General features: G+C 54.0%; 1 protein-coding gene across 3 annotated transcripts; it reads right to left on the bottom strand.

Moving 5' to 3' along the window:
* Positions 1–210: 210 nt before the first annotated feature.
* On the bottom strand, positions 211–15,162 carry ABHD6 (abhydrolase domain containing 6, acylglycerol lipase). Of its 3 annotated transcripts, none has more exons than XM_054640233.2 (10): positions 15,010–15,162; positions 11,573–11,642; positions 9,764–9,911; positions 6,295–6,451; positions 5,769–5,882; positions 5,412–5,544; positions 4,267–4,424; positions 3,422–3,476; positions 2,881–2,981; positions 211–2,040 (listed from the first exon to the last, which is right to left on the bottom strand). In XM_054640233.2, exons 3-10 carry the CDS (start codon positions 9,880–9,882, stop codon positions 1,864–1,866), a joined length of 1,014 nt encoding a protein of 337 aa, XP_054496208.1. In that variant the 5' UTR covers positions 9,883–9,911; positions 11,573–11,642; positions 15,010–15,162; the 3' UTR covers positions 211–1,863. The 3 variants fall into 3 exon arrangements, with proteins under 3 accessions (XP_054496208.1, XP_054496209.1, XP_077040608.1); XM_054640234.2 differs by lacking the exon at positions 15,010–15,162 and adding an exon at positions 11,771–11,981; XM_077184493.1 differs by lacking the exons at positions 11,573–11,642; positions 15,010–15,162 and adding an exon at positions 10,887–10,910.
* Between the last annotated feature and the right edge of the window lie 422 nt (positions 15,163–15,584).

Below are 15,584 nucleotides of genomic sequence, written 5' to 3'. Positions count from 1 at the left end.
AATAAGGAAAATGTGTGTTGTCATTGAAGAAATGAGACTTGAGCCTTCTGTGTCTTCAACATCTCTCTTTCCATGACAAAATATTCCTTGAGCCAAAACCTGCATCTCCCAGAAATGTGGCAGGAAAGAAGCAGCAGAGCAAGATCCCTCTGTTATCCCACACCACAGCCACCTTCTTCAAAGGAAAAAAGTAGTCATTGCACCATGGACTCCTTAAATCACTAGATTTTAATAGCCATATAAATCCTTTGCATACAGCAATCTGTGGCATGAGAAACCATATAGATACTGAACAAGTTTTTCTGGCTTTTACCACATAAAACTACCAGCAATTTTGTTCTTTAAATCAACTCCTGTAGTAGAAACAATACCGAGCAATTAACAGCAAATTTCTATTTTTTCTAAAAGAACAACGTTTCTTCTCTTAAAAAGAGCCAAGAAGCTGACAGGGAATTTCAGATGTATGTACAGATCCGGGTACCTCAGGAAGCTGTCAGTGGGGGGGACACTACCAGCACCCCCTGTCACCCCCTGAGGAGGGCTGGGGGTGACTGAGGGGTGACAGCCACCTGCTGCTCTGCCTTTGAGGGCCCCACACACTGCCTTGCCCTCCAGCACCCCCTGGTCCTGCCTGGGACCTGGAGCAGAGCTCTGTCCCTGGGACAGGCAGTGAGGGGCCACGCCTGGAGAGGTGCAGGATCCATCCCTGAACATCACCTTGCAGCCTGTAAAGTGCAGCTTGCCTGTATTGCCTGTTCCTACCCATAGCTTCACTTGGTCAGGAGTTGTGCTCATGGAGAGGGTGCAGAAGTACATTGTACCTTTCCCCACCACGGCCCAGCACCTCGTGGGCGAGCTGACCCCTCCTCACCATTCCCTGTGCTGGGCACACACAGCCCCCTCCCACCCCTCAGCCTGTTCCAGTGGCATTGGCTTTTGCAGAATTCACAGAATTCATTAAGAAAATCGTTATTTACATCCAGGTGTTCAGCAGCACGATGTGATAGAGGAGCTGAGACAAGAGCTCACCGTGGGTGGCTGAATCCCACCCTGGCCATGGGTTTATTGCTGACTTGGGCTCAGGGCTGCTCACCCTGGGCAGCTCCCACTGCCCCAGCCCCACAGCAGTGCCAAAGCTGCTGCCTGCACCCCGTGGTCACTGGCTGTGTTCACCCTCAGGTAGAACCAGCCCTGGGCAAGGTGAGCTGTGCACAGACACCACGCCCTGGGCAACGTTAAGGCATTACAAATACACAGGAGCTATTCAGAGATTTAGAAAAACCCACTCAGAGTGTAAACATTTTTGCACATACAGTCATTGGACTTCCACACATGAAGTTTTCTGTTGTTTTCTGGATTAATCATGAGATCAAGATCAGGAGCTACACAAAGAGCACTCAAGCAGACGCCTGGAGCACTTGGGGGTTCTCTTACAGCACAGCAGCATGCAACACGATGGACTCTAAGTAGTAAAAATATTGTTAAGTCTCAGTCTCAGTCCAGGATTCCAGATATCTTCCTACATTTCATATATAGTTTAGGTAAATGTCATGAACAACTACGTGCTGGTAACCCAGGTAAGATGGGTGGCTGTGTGATGAGCACTGGGTGATTTCAGTTCATTTCTACCTTACCTCTAAGTAGAAAAGGGAGATACTCTGCTTCTGTTCCTGCATCTATGGAGGTTGCTCAATGACCCCAGGTTGCTGTGCCAGTGGTGCTATAAGTTTGGGTATCAGTGATTCTGCCTTCCTCAGGGACTTTGGCACATGGACCCCAATTCGTACAAGATCCCTGAGAACGTATCAAAGCTGCAGTACTTTACAAGTTAACCTGGCATGGGCACGTGGCTCCCTGCCACGCTCATGCCTGCTTCTTGTTGTTGTCTATGCTGTGCAGCAGTGCCAGGAACTCCAGGATGAGGTTGGCTGTCTTGCGGGGCCGCTCCACCACCACCGAGTGGCCGCAGTTCTCCAGGATGTACACGTGGCAGTCTGGGATAGCGCCTGCCAAAACACTGGCACCAGAAACATCCAGGACCTGCACGGCAGGGGAAAAAGCAGCCAGTGCCACAGTCAGAGAGGGGGTTTGCTGCACGCTGCAGAAACCCTGCTGGGGTCCAACCGAGATCACAGAATCACAGAATGATGAGGTTGGAAGAGACCTCTAAGATCATCGAGTCCAACCTATGCCCTCACACCTCAACTGGACTATAGCACCAAGTGCCATGTCCAGTCTTTTTTTAAACACATCCAGAGATGGTGATTCTACCTGCTCCAGATATGGAGCAGGGATGCACAGTCTGTGTGATGCCAGTGCCCTGCCTGGGTACAGGGCAGGGAGGCTGCAAGTGCCAGTCTCAGCATGCAGCAGGCAACTCTCTTGTATGCTTTTCAGCTGCTGTCTCAGTGCAAAGGTATCACTGCAAGCAAACACTTGCATCTCTGCATTTATAGAGCCCTCTGCATGCCTGCAGCCTGCTTCCTCCCACATCTTCCCTCCCACTCCTGCCTCTGAAACAAACCCTAAGATTTTGCCTCAAAGCCTGCCCACAAACAGCACATCTCTTCCCAGTTGCCAGGACAACTCTCTTCACTGACACTTTATTCTTCTTCCCAGCCCTTGCCTGCTTCAGTGCTGGCACCTACCCCCCACCTGCCCCCCTGGCAGTGCCCTCTCCTCCCTCTGGAAAGCTGGCTGTCAGCTTTCTGCCCATCACCCTGCTGAGCCTCTGTGTCTAAACCCACTGGGGACTGACACATGTGCCAGCTCCCCGCAGAGCAGTGCACAGCTCAGCAGCACAGCCCCCACTGTGCCCCACGGGTGGGCACAGGCAGAGATGGAGACAGGTCTGTGGGGGATGTGCAGGGTGCTGCCTACCTGGTCCTGCTTTCCCCAGATGACCTGTGTCGGTGCTTTGATCTTGCTCATGTTCTCATGGAGAGAGTGCCTGGACTTTTCATCCACGATCTCTAAAAACACTAGTGGGGCAAGAGGAGAGTCAGTCCTACAGGGAGATGTTTGGCCTTCCTGTCTCAAAGGGGGCCAAGTGGTCCTGCTAGTATGCCCTCACTGGGAAACCCATGCAGAGATGATGGGCTGTCCTTGCCCCGCCACCAAGCCCAGCTGCAGAGGGGCCCTGAGCCAAGACATCTCCTCACAGGTACTTGTTGTACAGATGGAAGGGCGAGGGTGAAGCAACAGCCCCGTCACCAGTGGGGGTGGCAGTGCATTGCTACCAGTGACCGAGGTGTGTCCCCAAATCTGTTAATGACATTGCCCCTCCCACCCTCAGCAGGACAGCACGGGGATGCTGGGGCCCACCCGTGTACTGGGGCCCTGGGGGCTCAGAGCAGCTGGCCCCCAGGCCCTGGGGATCCTGCTGGAAAGCCCAGTGAGGAGGCTGCCACCGTGCACTTACGTTTCCGGTAAAATTCATTGTGTGGGATGCGAACGTCAACAAGGCCCTGGAGGATCTGCAGGGAGACAGAGGAGAGCTGCTGGAGGGGACCAGCCCTGCACAGGGCTGAGCATGCCCAAGGGCACTCAAGAGTCTCCCCAGCAAGTCTGGCCCCAGCATGAGCTTCTTCCTAAGCATGTGGGGTGTTGAAACCACGCTTAAGCAATATATATTTCAGCAATGAGCAATATTGTCTTTTATGATGCAGACCCAATTTCTGCCCCTGGCCAGCAGCCACCTCAACCATGACTGCACTTTTCTTCCTTCTTGCACTCTTTTGACAAAAACATAAAAGGTCTTGGCACTACCTTACATTTTTTTTCTTACTCTTCAATCTACTCACTCCAGACTTCCTAAGGAAAACTAGTATAATAGCCAGCCCCTCACCAAGTTCCTCTCGCTTGACAATGACGCAATTAACATTCCCATTACTTTTACTTAAAAAGCAGCAAACAATCTCCCTCCACATCAGACAACAGCTGCCTTAGTTATTTAATGCTTCCTGCCAGCCATATTTACTAAAAAACCCTTCTACATCCCAGCCTGCTGCCAAAAACTTCACAAGAGGAGGAATTCCAGCAGGGACTGCCAGAGGGAGCTTGGAAAAGAGGGTTTGAAGTGAAAGTGCTGGAAAAATGCAGGGAATGGGGCTGGGTGTGTCTCACCTGGGTGATGGCGGGGTGGCAGCTCTAGCTCTACTCCCAGCACTGCCTCAGGTGCCCCATGTAGGCTCAGGGAGCAGCAAACCCTCTCACCACCTCCAGGCTCCCCTTTCCCAGCCTCCACAAGCAGGGTCAGCTCCTCACCTGCTGTGGCACCTTGAAGCGAACGTAGGAGCAAAGCTTCAGCATGTCTGCCATCTCCTCAGGGGTGGAGGGGATTAAAGGGATCCTGTCAATGCGCTTGGACTCCTGCAGCTCCCGCAGCTGCTTAATGAACTTGCTGTCAGTGGTACTTGGCAGGCCTGGGTGAAATGAGAAGGGGTGAAATCCAGATGAGATCCCCCTCCCCAAACAGCCCAAACAAAAAAACATCCTTGTCCTGACTCCCTCATCCCTGCCTCTGGCTTCATGCCTGCTCACTCTTTGAAAAAAAATTATAAACAGAGGGGGAGAAAACACCTCCCCTGTACATACAGGCACTTCAGTATGCACCCAGAGGTACCCAGCCTCCCTCCTGCTCCAGGGCTTGGCACCCCCACAGGCTGGCACAGCACGAGGTGTAGACATGCATGACTACTCCAGCAAAGCTATAGTGCTTATTTTTATGTGCTCATCACATGCAAACACTAGTGCCCAGGCTGCCACTGCACAGGGCTGGACAGAAAATTTCAGCACCCCCATCTGCATGCACCACTGAAGAAAAATTCCCCAGCAATTTAATCCTAAACCTTTCTGCAGCCCCCACACAGAGGTTTCACATCCAGAAACAGCCAGAGAGGCAGTCAACACTTCTCCCAGAGGGGAGTGGGAACCCAACACCCCCAGAGCCTGGTAGCTAGGTAACATTTGCTTTGTTTCATTCCTTAGTGCTTATTTGGAAGCTGCTTTCCTTGTGTGGGAGGGGAGAGGAGCTGCTATGACAACTGGGATGCAGCAAAGCCTCCCTGGCAGAGAAGCTCTCTGCCTGCTATGCCTCCTGCAGCATATCATGCCCAGGCTTCCCTGAGCCCCCTGTCCAGGGGATGCTGGGGAAGGAGGGGATAGAGGGGACACCCTGCTGACCTGTGCCCAGCCCTCAGGTGCTGTTCCCACTGCAGGCACCCAAAGGTGGGAGGTCAGAGCTCTCCAGCTCCCAAAGCCCCAGGCCTTCAGCACACTAGGGCAGTGTAAATACAAATTATTTCTAAATGTTTTGCACTACACATCTATGCTGCATCCAGCACTGCCCTGAGCTTCTGCACTGGCTGCTGCTTGCCCTCTCTCTGTCTCCCCTCCCCTGCCTTGCCCACCTGCAGGACAGATGAGGGTCAGGCTGCAAATATCTTCTGGGTACTGAGCAGCATAGACACCAGCAACATTTCCCCCCATGGAAGTGCCAACCAGATGAAAGGGCTTTCTGTTCAGCTTGATGCACTCCACGAACTGGCAGGGAGCAGAAGGAGCATTGTTAGGAGAGAGGAAACGACAGCATGGGGTCAGGTCATTAGAGAAAGTCTACTCTAAAGCTTGAGGCTGGCTCTGGCTGCCTGGGAAGGGAGAGAGTGAGGCCACACAAGGCAGACTCAGGGGCTTAGCATCCCTCATGTCCCCACGTCCCTCACGTCCCCCCGTCTCTCTGCAGAAGTGATGGGATGCAGGAGCTTTACCTGGTGTATTCTCTTAGCTTGCCCACTAATGGAGTAATCATCCAAGTCCGAGCGGGTTGTGCCCTCGTGCCCAGGCATGTCCACACATACCAAGTGCAGGTTCTTTGGCAGGAACTGAAGAAACAAACCAGGGGTGGTTACAGTGCAGGGGAACTGCTGCAAAGCCCAGGGATGGCAAATGGGGAGCCCAGGTGGGAGCAGGGGGGGTCCACTCTCCCCATGACAGCCCTGGTTGCTTGTGCACCAGGATAAGTCAGCTTGTGTAAGGATGACATGATGAGAGAGCACGGCCAAGACTTGCCTCCCATGGAGGCAGCAGGTGTGTACTGCTCTTCCCCTGCAGCCCTGCATGTTATAGGGTGAAGGGAGGCAGCAAGCAATGGGCATGGAGCTAAGCAGCATGTTCCTAGCATGTTACAGCAGTCACCCCATCCCATGCATGCAATCACTGGGCCCCCCACACTGCCCCCAAGCCCAGGACCATCAATTCTCAGTAAGGAGCAACATGATAGAAACAGAATCCCACCTTGACTATGGAGAGCCACATGTCTTTGTGGGCAGAGAAGCCATGTAACATCAGGATGGACGGCCGGTACCCAGGCCTTCCTCTATAGGAATAACAGAACTGATAATCATCGTAGGTGGCATATCTGACCTGCATGCCCAGGGCTCGGCGCCAGTACCTGCAAACAAGGGCAAAACACCAGTGAGGAAGACAAGACCAGGGCCCAGCCATGATAGAAGGAAGGTGACAAGTCTGAAGGTAGCCACAGATCTGTTGGCTTTTTAAGGCCAGTTAGGTTGGGCTCTCAATGGTGCCATAATGGGACTACTGAGATTAATTCTGTGCATCTGGTCCCTGGACAGATGCATTAATCCCACCAGTCCCAGGTGTAGTACTGGTTGCTGGCTGCACTGCAGATGGTTTGTGGAGACACTCTGTCTGTTAAGAACTTTAAAAAAATACCTTAAATAACTCATTTAGCAATGGAAATAGGCAAAAATAACAATGGTAAAAGAGAAAATGCCCAAAGGCTGGTATGAGGACAGAGATTCGAGAGAGGGGGGCAGCACAGGTGGCAAGGCAGTGTACAGGATGGGCAGGCCAAGGGAGACAGCTCTCCCAGGTGAGAATAAGGTGGATCTGTCACAGGGTTATGTGGACACAGTCCTGCATCAATGGGAGTACATCACCCCACAGACGAGCACATCAGTTCCCAGCCAAAACAACCATGTCACCCTGGAGCACCACAGAAACCCAATTCCCATGGACCAGCTAGACAGCCTTGAAAATGTATTTATACACACACAAAGGACTGGAGTGGACCATCCTTACACTGGGTTTAGCACCCCAGAAGATAGCAGGCTAACCCCAAGGCTGTTCCTCTAAAAGCAGAGGCAGACAGTCCTGCCAGCACACGCTTGCAGCCTGCTCAGAGGATGCAGCAGAACTGCTGGCCAAAGGACCTGGGCAGAGATTATCGGTGACACTTGGGACACATGATGTGTACGTGCAGCCCACGGCAGGGAACGGGGCCCCCTTGTCTGCCTTCCCCCTGTGCTCAGATACAACCCTTGCCAGGACAACTGCTGGGCTACTCCTGGTGGCCAAGACACTGGCAAGTACTTTTACATGCTGTATCAGAGTTTATTTAAGGCACAAGAGCAAGGTCACCAACACTTCTGGACTGTCCTACCTCTCTGCCCACTCAAAGCTTATGCATAGTGAAATCCTCTTTTAGCATAATCCCTTTTTCGAGGGAGTTAGTGGGACTTAAGCAGCATCTCAGCTCTGTGCTGGTCCTACAAGGAGAGGTGAATTTCTCCCTAATAAGTGTCTTAAGAGTCCTTGCCTCAAAGGCACTGGTGTGAACTACCAATGGGCAAGATGATAACATTTTTAGCAACTGATCCTAATGGATCAATTCAGCAGAAGGCAAAATAATCTGTGCAAAGCTGAACTGATCCCTCACAAGGTGTTAACTCACTTAGTGGCAGCAGCTAAACTGATTAACCCCTGTGGCAGCAGAGGCAGAGCGGTTCCAGGGCTGGGGTCAGCGGGGCAGCCCTGGATATCCTGCCTGGCAGGAAGGCGCATTAGCAGCAGGGAAAGCACTGAGGCTGTGGGTGAGGGGGGCCCAGAGTGACCCCTGACTGTGCCAGCTGAGGACACAGACTGGCAGTGAGGAGAAGGAGGGGGCAGGGAATTAGGGAAGAAGGAGAAGCTTCCCCCGGCACCTCCCAGGAACAGCGCTGCAAAGCTGGAGCTGCATGGGGCTGGAAGGGAAGGGCAGCATGGTGTGCTTCCTGCACCTCTCCTGCCTCTGCTGATGGGGAAACACAGTAATTTCACCCTCCAAAAAACTCCAACTTGGAAAGAAGCCAATAGAAAAGGAAGAGTAAGGGCAAACCCACGCTTCTCATCCACTGTCCCTAACAAAGGAGGTGCCCATGACACACAGTGCATTGCAATTACTCCTGCAAGAATCCATGCTGCCAGAAATGCTGGAAGAGAGAGATGGGGGGACCACACCCTTCAAAAGAAGACAGTCCTTCTGACCCCTGCTCACATGCTCCCTCCCTCAGCCAAACACAGACCAACCTGCCCACAGTGCATTTTCACTCAGCTCCTTATCTGCAGCCCCAACAGAACAAAGGCAGCAGGGCATTCTCTACCTTCCACCCAGCCTGGCTCCTCCAAGCTCCTGGCACAGACCCTGCACCTCCTTTGCCTGTCCTGCCACCCTGCCTGTGGCTGCTGAAGGCTTCACCCTGACCATACTCACCCTGCAGTGCTTTCCAGGGATCCTCCTCAGAACCTCAGCCCATCAGGGTCCTCCCTGGCTTCCAGCAGCTGCTCACATATCCAAAGGAATAAACCACTTTGCCTGCCAAGCCCAGTACCACCCAGACACCCATGGGGCAGCAGAAGGCTGTGACACTGCCTGCTCTCCTTTGCAGGGTGGTGATCCCATCACTGGGGCTTTCATCCCGTGCTCCCTCCTCTCTCAGATGCTGTAATAAAAGGCTGCTAATTAAAGTGCCTTTAGAAACAGGCTTCATCCCATTGCTGCACCTGGGTGCTGGGATGGACAAACAGCTTCCTCTCACGGGAGGTCACTTGGATTTGGAAACATCCTTGAGCTGCACTGTAGGAGCCACCATCTACCAGCAGCATGTGAGGGCAGCCTGACACCCTCCCTGCTCTGCCTGTGCTGTCTGCTGCTGCTGCCTGCTCCATGCTGGGGGATGAGACTCTGCCCTGACTTCTGAAGAGGGTTACTCCAGCTTTTCCTTGCAACAAACCCAGAGAGGAAAGCTGCCAGTGGGCTTATCTCTGATTTCCAGGGACAAAGGAGGACTGGAGGATTTAGTGCTTGCCTCCTGGTAACAGAAAGGACAAGATTCAAGGGGATAAGGAAAAGCATCCCTCCATCTTCTCTGATGCTCCATTCCAGAAGAGAAAGAGAGGAAGAGAAAAGCCTCATCCATAAGTACTAATGAGGGACAAGTCCCTGCCTGTGAGCAGGCTGTCAGCTGGGATGGAGCATGTGAGCCCAGGGACACCCACAGCACAGCCACATTGATGGGGTGGGAGGGAGGTCACCAGACTCCACAGCTGCCAGGCTGGTGGAGATGCTGCAACAGCAGTGCTCTTCCCAGTCTCAGGCCTGTCCTTGGGGAAAGCAACCCAAAGAGGTTTGGAGAGATTTTGCAAGCTGGCACTGCAGTGGCAGCCTGGCCAGCTGCCCCTTGGCACAGCCAAACCCCTGGGACAGACACAGGCCTGACAGACACAGGCCTCCACAGCAAAAATGCAATAGGAAAATGCCATTTTCTTCTCCCAGACTTGTTTAAAGCTGCACACAGCTGGCATGGCCCTGGAGGAGCTCAGGAACACCCAGCCCTGTGCACACCACCCTGAGCCATGTGTGGGGGCCCTGCTGGGTCCGGGTTCCCCCCAGCACACCGAGAGCAGGGGCTCACACACTCACCAGTAGTAGATGCGGATCAGTGCCGAGGGCCAGAGGAGGAATGAGGCCACGAAGGCCAGGATGGGGATAGCCAGGGTGCCACCAGCGATGACAAACATGTTCAGCATATCCAGGTCCATGCTGCTCTTCACTACTCAGCCTCACCTGCCTGCATTTAGGGAAAGTTCTGAGGTTAACCACCAGAAATTATGACAAATAATTGCTAAATGAGAACTCTGCTGCCAGATGAGGAGGAAAGCAGATCTGCAAGAGGCAGATATCCTTCAGGAGCACAGCAGCGTCTCCTTCAGTTTTAAAACCCACCTATTTCTTCTGGCTCCTTAATGGATTTAATCACTGCAATGTTATCCTCTCAGGAGAGCACATCTCAAACAGGCAATGAGCCTCCTACCAGGCATGGAACATGTCTGGGGTGACAGGGCACAGCGTGGCCCTTGGGACACTTTGCAGACACAGCAAGCACAGCCCCCAAGGGGTGCAGGCAGCCTTTCCCCCCACCATGGGTGCAGGCAGGGCCAGCTTCAGGCAGGCTCCACGCTTCTTTCTGGAGGCAGGCACCCAGCTTTGTCTCCCCTCTCTCCTCCTGCCTGATCCCAAATCCCCAGCACACAACCACTGACCTAGAACTGATGGGTTGAGCCCAGCTCTCATTACAGCTCTGCACAGGCACCAACTAATCAAGGCAGCAGAGCCTATTAATGGGCTCGGGAACAGAAGGAAACAACTTGGCAGGGCACTCTTTAGTGTCCAGCCCTTATCAGAAACAAATTTATCCCCACCTCCACATCCTCACCTCTGCCCCACACTTTGCACTTCCTGTGGATAACAGGTCCCCATCCCCGCTCCCCATCATCCTCCAGACAAGTCTCAGGGACAGCAGGTGGAGGACACTCGGAGCAAGGGCAAGCTCTTGCACAATGTCATGTTTGTCCCTGAACTCTCCCTACCACAGGCAGCTGGGATATATTTTTCTCCTTAAGAGATTAAATGCTGCCACACACACATCTCCTCTAATTCCTCCTGCTAACCAACTCACGGCTCCCCCTTTGCTCGGCACTACACTTTTGTCCCACATTTGTGAAACGAAACATCCTCAATGCCTGCTCTCCCACCAGCCACTCACCCCCCATCACCACCTCCACATTTCTCCGTGTCAGGGCAGTCAGATTCTTTCCAGCTTCCTGCAAGACTCCCGGTATGTGATGCCATGGAACAGACACACAATCACCACAGTCACAGCGTCCCGCCCCCAGACACCGTCACACGGGATCACACTGGACCCCACGGTACACAAAACCCAGAGAAACGGTGTCCAGAACCTCTGAAACATCAGCCAGATTTGCCCTCTTACCCCAGGGAAAATAGAAAAATAACTGAAGTTCGAGGAATGCTGTAAATATTTCTACCAGGCACCTCCTTAACAAAGCTAAACCTCATTTCCGTCTTCAAGCCGCAACAACACGTCGTTATTCGTTTAATTAACACTTTGTAGAAAGATCCTTGCTCTCAGCGTGGCTTGTTCATAGATAAACATTTTATTATGCAACCGATAAACCTTTTCCATGCGAGCAGGGCTGCGAGGGAGCCCACCCCAGAGCACTCGCTGCCTTTTGCTATGTCACGAAAACAGGGCAGAAATTAAGCAGGGAAATCGCCATTGTTGCCCTTGGTGACCCGTAACGAGAGAAGGCTGCAGGAAGCAGAAAGCGCGGGATGGTGGAAGCCCCTGTGATCACCACCTCCGCCTCCATCTCCACACCACCTTTAGAAAGCTAAACGAGGAGAGAGCCTTTAAAAAGCCCGGCTTACCTTGCAGAGATCCCCTCCTCGTCTCGGCACAAGCCCGGCTCGCTGTGGGCAGCGGCAGAGTCTGCAAACGCTGTCAGGAGAGGAAAAGAACAAGGTCAAAATCGCAGCTCTGCTTTCACTCCTCCCTTCAGGCTCCGCGGCCCGGTGAGTTCGGGGTGTTTAAGCCACCAACTTCCTTTCAAGACGTCTCATATTCACCTTCTGACCAACCTCTCCCCTGTTTATGTAAATACGGTCCTTTGTACAATACAGCCCGCTGGGTGCACTTGTTCCAAGCAGGAGCAGAGTGCGAGCTGCCATCGGGAGGGAGCGGGAGCAGAGCCGGGCCCAGCGCCCCGGGCAGGCCTGCGCGCACCCAGCGCCGCGGGCTCATGCTCGCCCTTCAGGTGATTACTGCTATTAGAACAAAGCCAGCTAAGCTCCTGCTCATCCCCTTCCTCTTTGTCTTAGAGGTGCTTTTCCAAGCGCTCCCCGTGCCCCTCCCCTGTGTGAGACTGGCTGGAGCGGAGTGCAGCCGCCGGAAACTACCGGGGAGGCAGCAAAACGCTGGCCTGAACTCGCTGGCAGATTTTGGCTGTGAAATTCACGGGGGACGATCAACAGGTGCACCGGAGCCACGCGGCATCAGTTCTGGGGGCTGCTTCAAGCCAGAAAATCCCGGGGAGGTCCCCCTGCCACGGCCGCAGGTCCGGGGGCAGTCGGGGCTGCTGTCCCCATCGGGCCGGAGCGTTTCGGCAGGGCCATGGCAGCCGCCCCTCCCCGGCTGAGCCCGGTGCCCAGTGCCGGCCCTGCACACCCGGCGAGCCCCGCTCGGGCCCCGCTGGCCGCGGGTGCCTGGGGGAGCAGGAGCGCGGGCAGCCCCATGGCGCTTCCGAACCTCCTCCTGCCTGGGCAGGGCATCGTCACTGATTTCCGTGGCTGACTCGATGGAGGAGAGTGTCAGCAGGCTCACCTGTGCAGTCAGGGGCAGCCACCATCACCACAGTCCCCAGCACCCTCTGCCCAATAAAGCCACCCCTGCACCCGTCAGTGCTGCAGGGACACTGGCTCACCGGCTCTGCGAGCACCCACGGTGACAATGCCTTGCCGTTCCAGGAATGATAACCCTCCCTGCTGCACTGAGACCAGCCACCATCACCCCAGGCCCCAGCACAGTCCTTTGCTACCAGCTAGAGGGTAGTTTTTTAAGCTGCTGCGGGTTTAAAAATAAAACAAGCCCTCTGGTAACAGCCATAAGTCTTCATACCACAGCTCATCCATCATTCTGAGGTGCCCTGTGACCAAGAGTCACAGCAAGTGGCCCCAAGTCGTGCTACTGCTTCTCACAAGGATCTCCTCACACTTCATAAATTAACTTGGAAACATCAATTAAGCAACTCTGATAAATGATGTGTGATCAGGCAGTGATAACGCCGAGCACACTGAACACATGGCAGGGCATGGGATGCCAGACCAGGAGCAGCTCCCATACTGGCAACAAGCACTACCCACCACAGCCTGCATCCCACCTGGGAGGATCCCCAGAACAAGGCACCCCAGGTAATGGGATGGTCCCAGGACAGATGCTAAGAGGACACTCCACATCTCCATTTGTTTGCTACTTCCTCCCCTGTGTCAGATTCAAACAAGGATCTCAACACCTGCAAAGAGAGGGGCCAACAGGTGGAAGGGGTTTGTTGGTCACTACAGAGGACCACATGTTGAAGACACTCCCAAAGCCATGGGACAAAGGTATTTTTCCTCTTTCAAGCTCAGTGTGTCACTCCGGGGAGGCTGGGCAAGACCCAAGAATGCAGCTCAGGTGTATCTTTAATTTTTAATTTTTTTCTGAGTCCCACAAGAGAGGAAGCAGCAGCACAAAATCCACCCCAAGGCAGAAGGCCCTTGGGTTGGAAGAGGAAACTGGCAGCTGATGCGCTGGGCAGCCCTGAGAAAGGGCAGGCAGGGATTTCACAAACAAGAATCACGTGTATGCCATCACTGCCAACATTCAGACACAAAGGCTGTCTTGGGCTGGGCTCATCGGGACTGGGCTGCACGACTGCTGCTGCACCCAGGGTTTTGCTCAGCCCTCCTGCACCCAGCACAGTCCATGCCTCACTGAATCACTGAATGCTAAGCAGCACAAAAACATTTGTTTTGGGTTTGTTTTTTCTTTTTTTTAAGATCTGAAAAGGAAAAAGCATCAACAAATTTAAAGATTCCACTGCAGAAACAGGGGTCTTTGAGGGACCTTGATGACTGAGGTAGGCCCCCTAGAAGCCCTGACTCACACCACTAACCATGTAAAAAGAAAAACCCAAAACATACAAGTGAACCCTTTCCCTTAGAAACCCCCTCACCCTTGCATCATCTGCAGCCAGAAAAATAATATTGACCATAAACGATGACATAACAACTGTTATGATTCCCCAGTGGTGTAGTTTGCTATGGGATCCTTTAGGTGCTAATCACAGAGAAGTTGTAATTTAATATCTATTAATATTTGAAAGATCTCTGTCTATCAGCCAGCTCTCAATCTTAATCCGGCCTCTGGTGAGCTGGGAGTGGGAAATGTGCCCTTTCACCTTCATTTATTTATAGATGGCAGCAATGCTATCATTATTTCTGCAGCAGTGTTTCACAAAACCTACATCTCTGATCCATTTGTATCTGTGCAACGCGGCTCCAAGAGGAGCCAGAGAGTCTGGGCTGGTCCCTGACCCTGCTGCTGTACCCCGGGCTGGCAATATGCAGGGACAAGCTATCAGCACCGCTGCCAGCCAGCCTGGGCACAAGGTGGATGCAAAGCATGACCCAAGCAGGCTGTGCTGCCAGTCAGCTGCTGCTTTAGAGATTCATAACGTGCCCATCCTCCTTCCGGAGCCCGTCGCCATCCTCCTCCTGCCGCGCACGCACGCAGCAGAGCATGCACGGCACATCGCATGTCACGGGTGCCCTCGGACTCTGCCGGCTCCTGGGGAGGGGGTAGCAAAGAGTTGGGCAAGGATGAGGTAGGAGTATCCAGGGGCCACATCCTGGCCCCTCTTCTCAGCACACAGCCCTCCCCGGCCCCCCCCTCAAAGCATCCTCCTCCGGCAAAATGACAGCATCCTCCGAGCGGCAGCAGCTGGGACCATGGAGTCCTTTAGAGTCATAAAGCGGTTTGCTTTGGAAGGGACCGTAAAGATCATCTTGTTCCAACCCCCTCGCCACCAAACGATTAATTGTTGGAGGAGGGGGAAGGAAATTAAAGGCAAATTAATTAAATCTTTGAATATATATTTTAATGTTTTTTCTTGGATTTCCTCTTTGCTCGCGATCTTCTGCCCACCCCCAGCGATACCACAGCTGGGACTGGGGACGCCCGGACGCCGGAACGGCCCCCGCTCCTCTCACTTCCCCCCGGTCCTGTCAGTGCCACCGTCAGCCCCGCATGCCGCCCCCCCGCCTCTCACCGTGCCGAGCCGAGCCGAGCCGAGCCGTGCCTGGCCGCAATGGCAGCGCCGGGCGGAACGCGGCGCCTCCCCCGCGCCGGTGCGGCTCCGCGGGGCGCTCCGAGAGGCGGGGATGCGGCTCCGCGGGGCGGGATGGCACCGGGGGAAGGCGGGACACAGCTGGGGTGAAAGGGGGTGACACAGGGGCCAAAGCGGGGTTACAGCGCCGGGAAGGGCGGGCTGTGATAGGGCTGGTTTGTCCATGACAAAGGAGACAAGGGGGGGACAAGGACTGCAAGATGGCTACAGCGGGGATGGAGAGGGACGTCAGTGCCAGGGGGGATGCAGTGAAGCTGCAAAAGGAACGCAGGGGAGAAGTAATGGGGATTGCGACATGGGTGGAAAGGGGGATGCAATGGGGGATTCAGGGGAGCTGTGATGGGAATTCAGTGGCGTTCAAGCAGGGCGTGCAGCTGGGCTGCAGCGGAAGTGCGAGCGGTATATAGGGTGTAACACGGGTACCGGGGGGACAACGTGGGGGTACCAGAGGGCATACAGAGTGGCAGTGTGATGTGGCTTGATGGGGGTGTAAGGGA

The sequence above is a fragment of the Agelaius phoeniceus genome, chromosome 11, assembly GCF_051311805.1.
Source record: "Agelaius phoeniceus isolate bAgePho1 chromosome 11, bAgePho1.hap1, whole genome shotgun sequence".
NCBI classification, from domain to species: Eukaryota; Metazoa; Chordata; class Aves; order Passeriformes; family Icteridae; genus Agelaius; species Agelaius phoeniceus.
This window is presented reverse-complemented; position numbering and strand designations above follow the sequence as displayed.

Bases quoted from the DNA above. Each gene is read 5' to 3' on its own strand.
- ABHD6 (XM_054640233.2), bottom strand. From the start codon at position 9,882: ATGGACCTGGATATGCTGAACATGTTTGTCATCGCTGGTGGCACCCTG. The intron at 4,425-5,411 runs GTGGGCAAGGCA...CATTTCACCCAG, and splicing joins GACCCTCATCTGTCCTGCAG to GCCTGCCAAGTACCACTGAC. The intron at 2,982-3,421 runs GTAAGTGCACGG...TTGCCCCACTAG, and splicing joins CAATGAATTTTACCGGAAAC to TGTTTTTAGAGATCGTGGAT.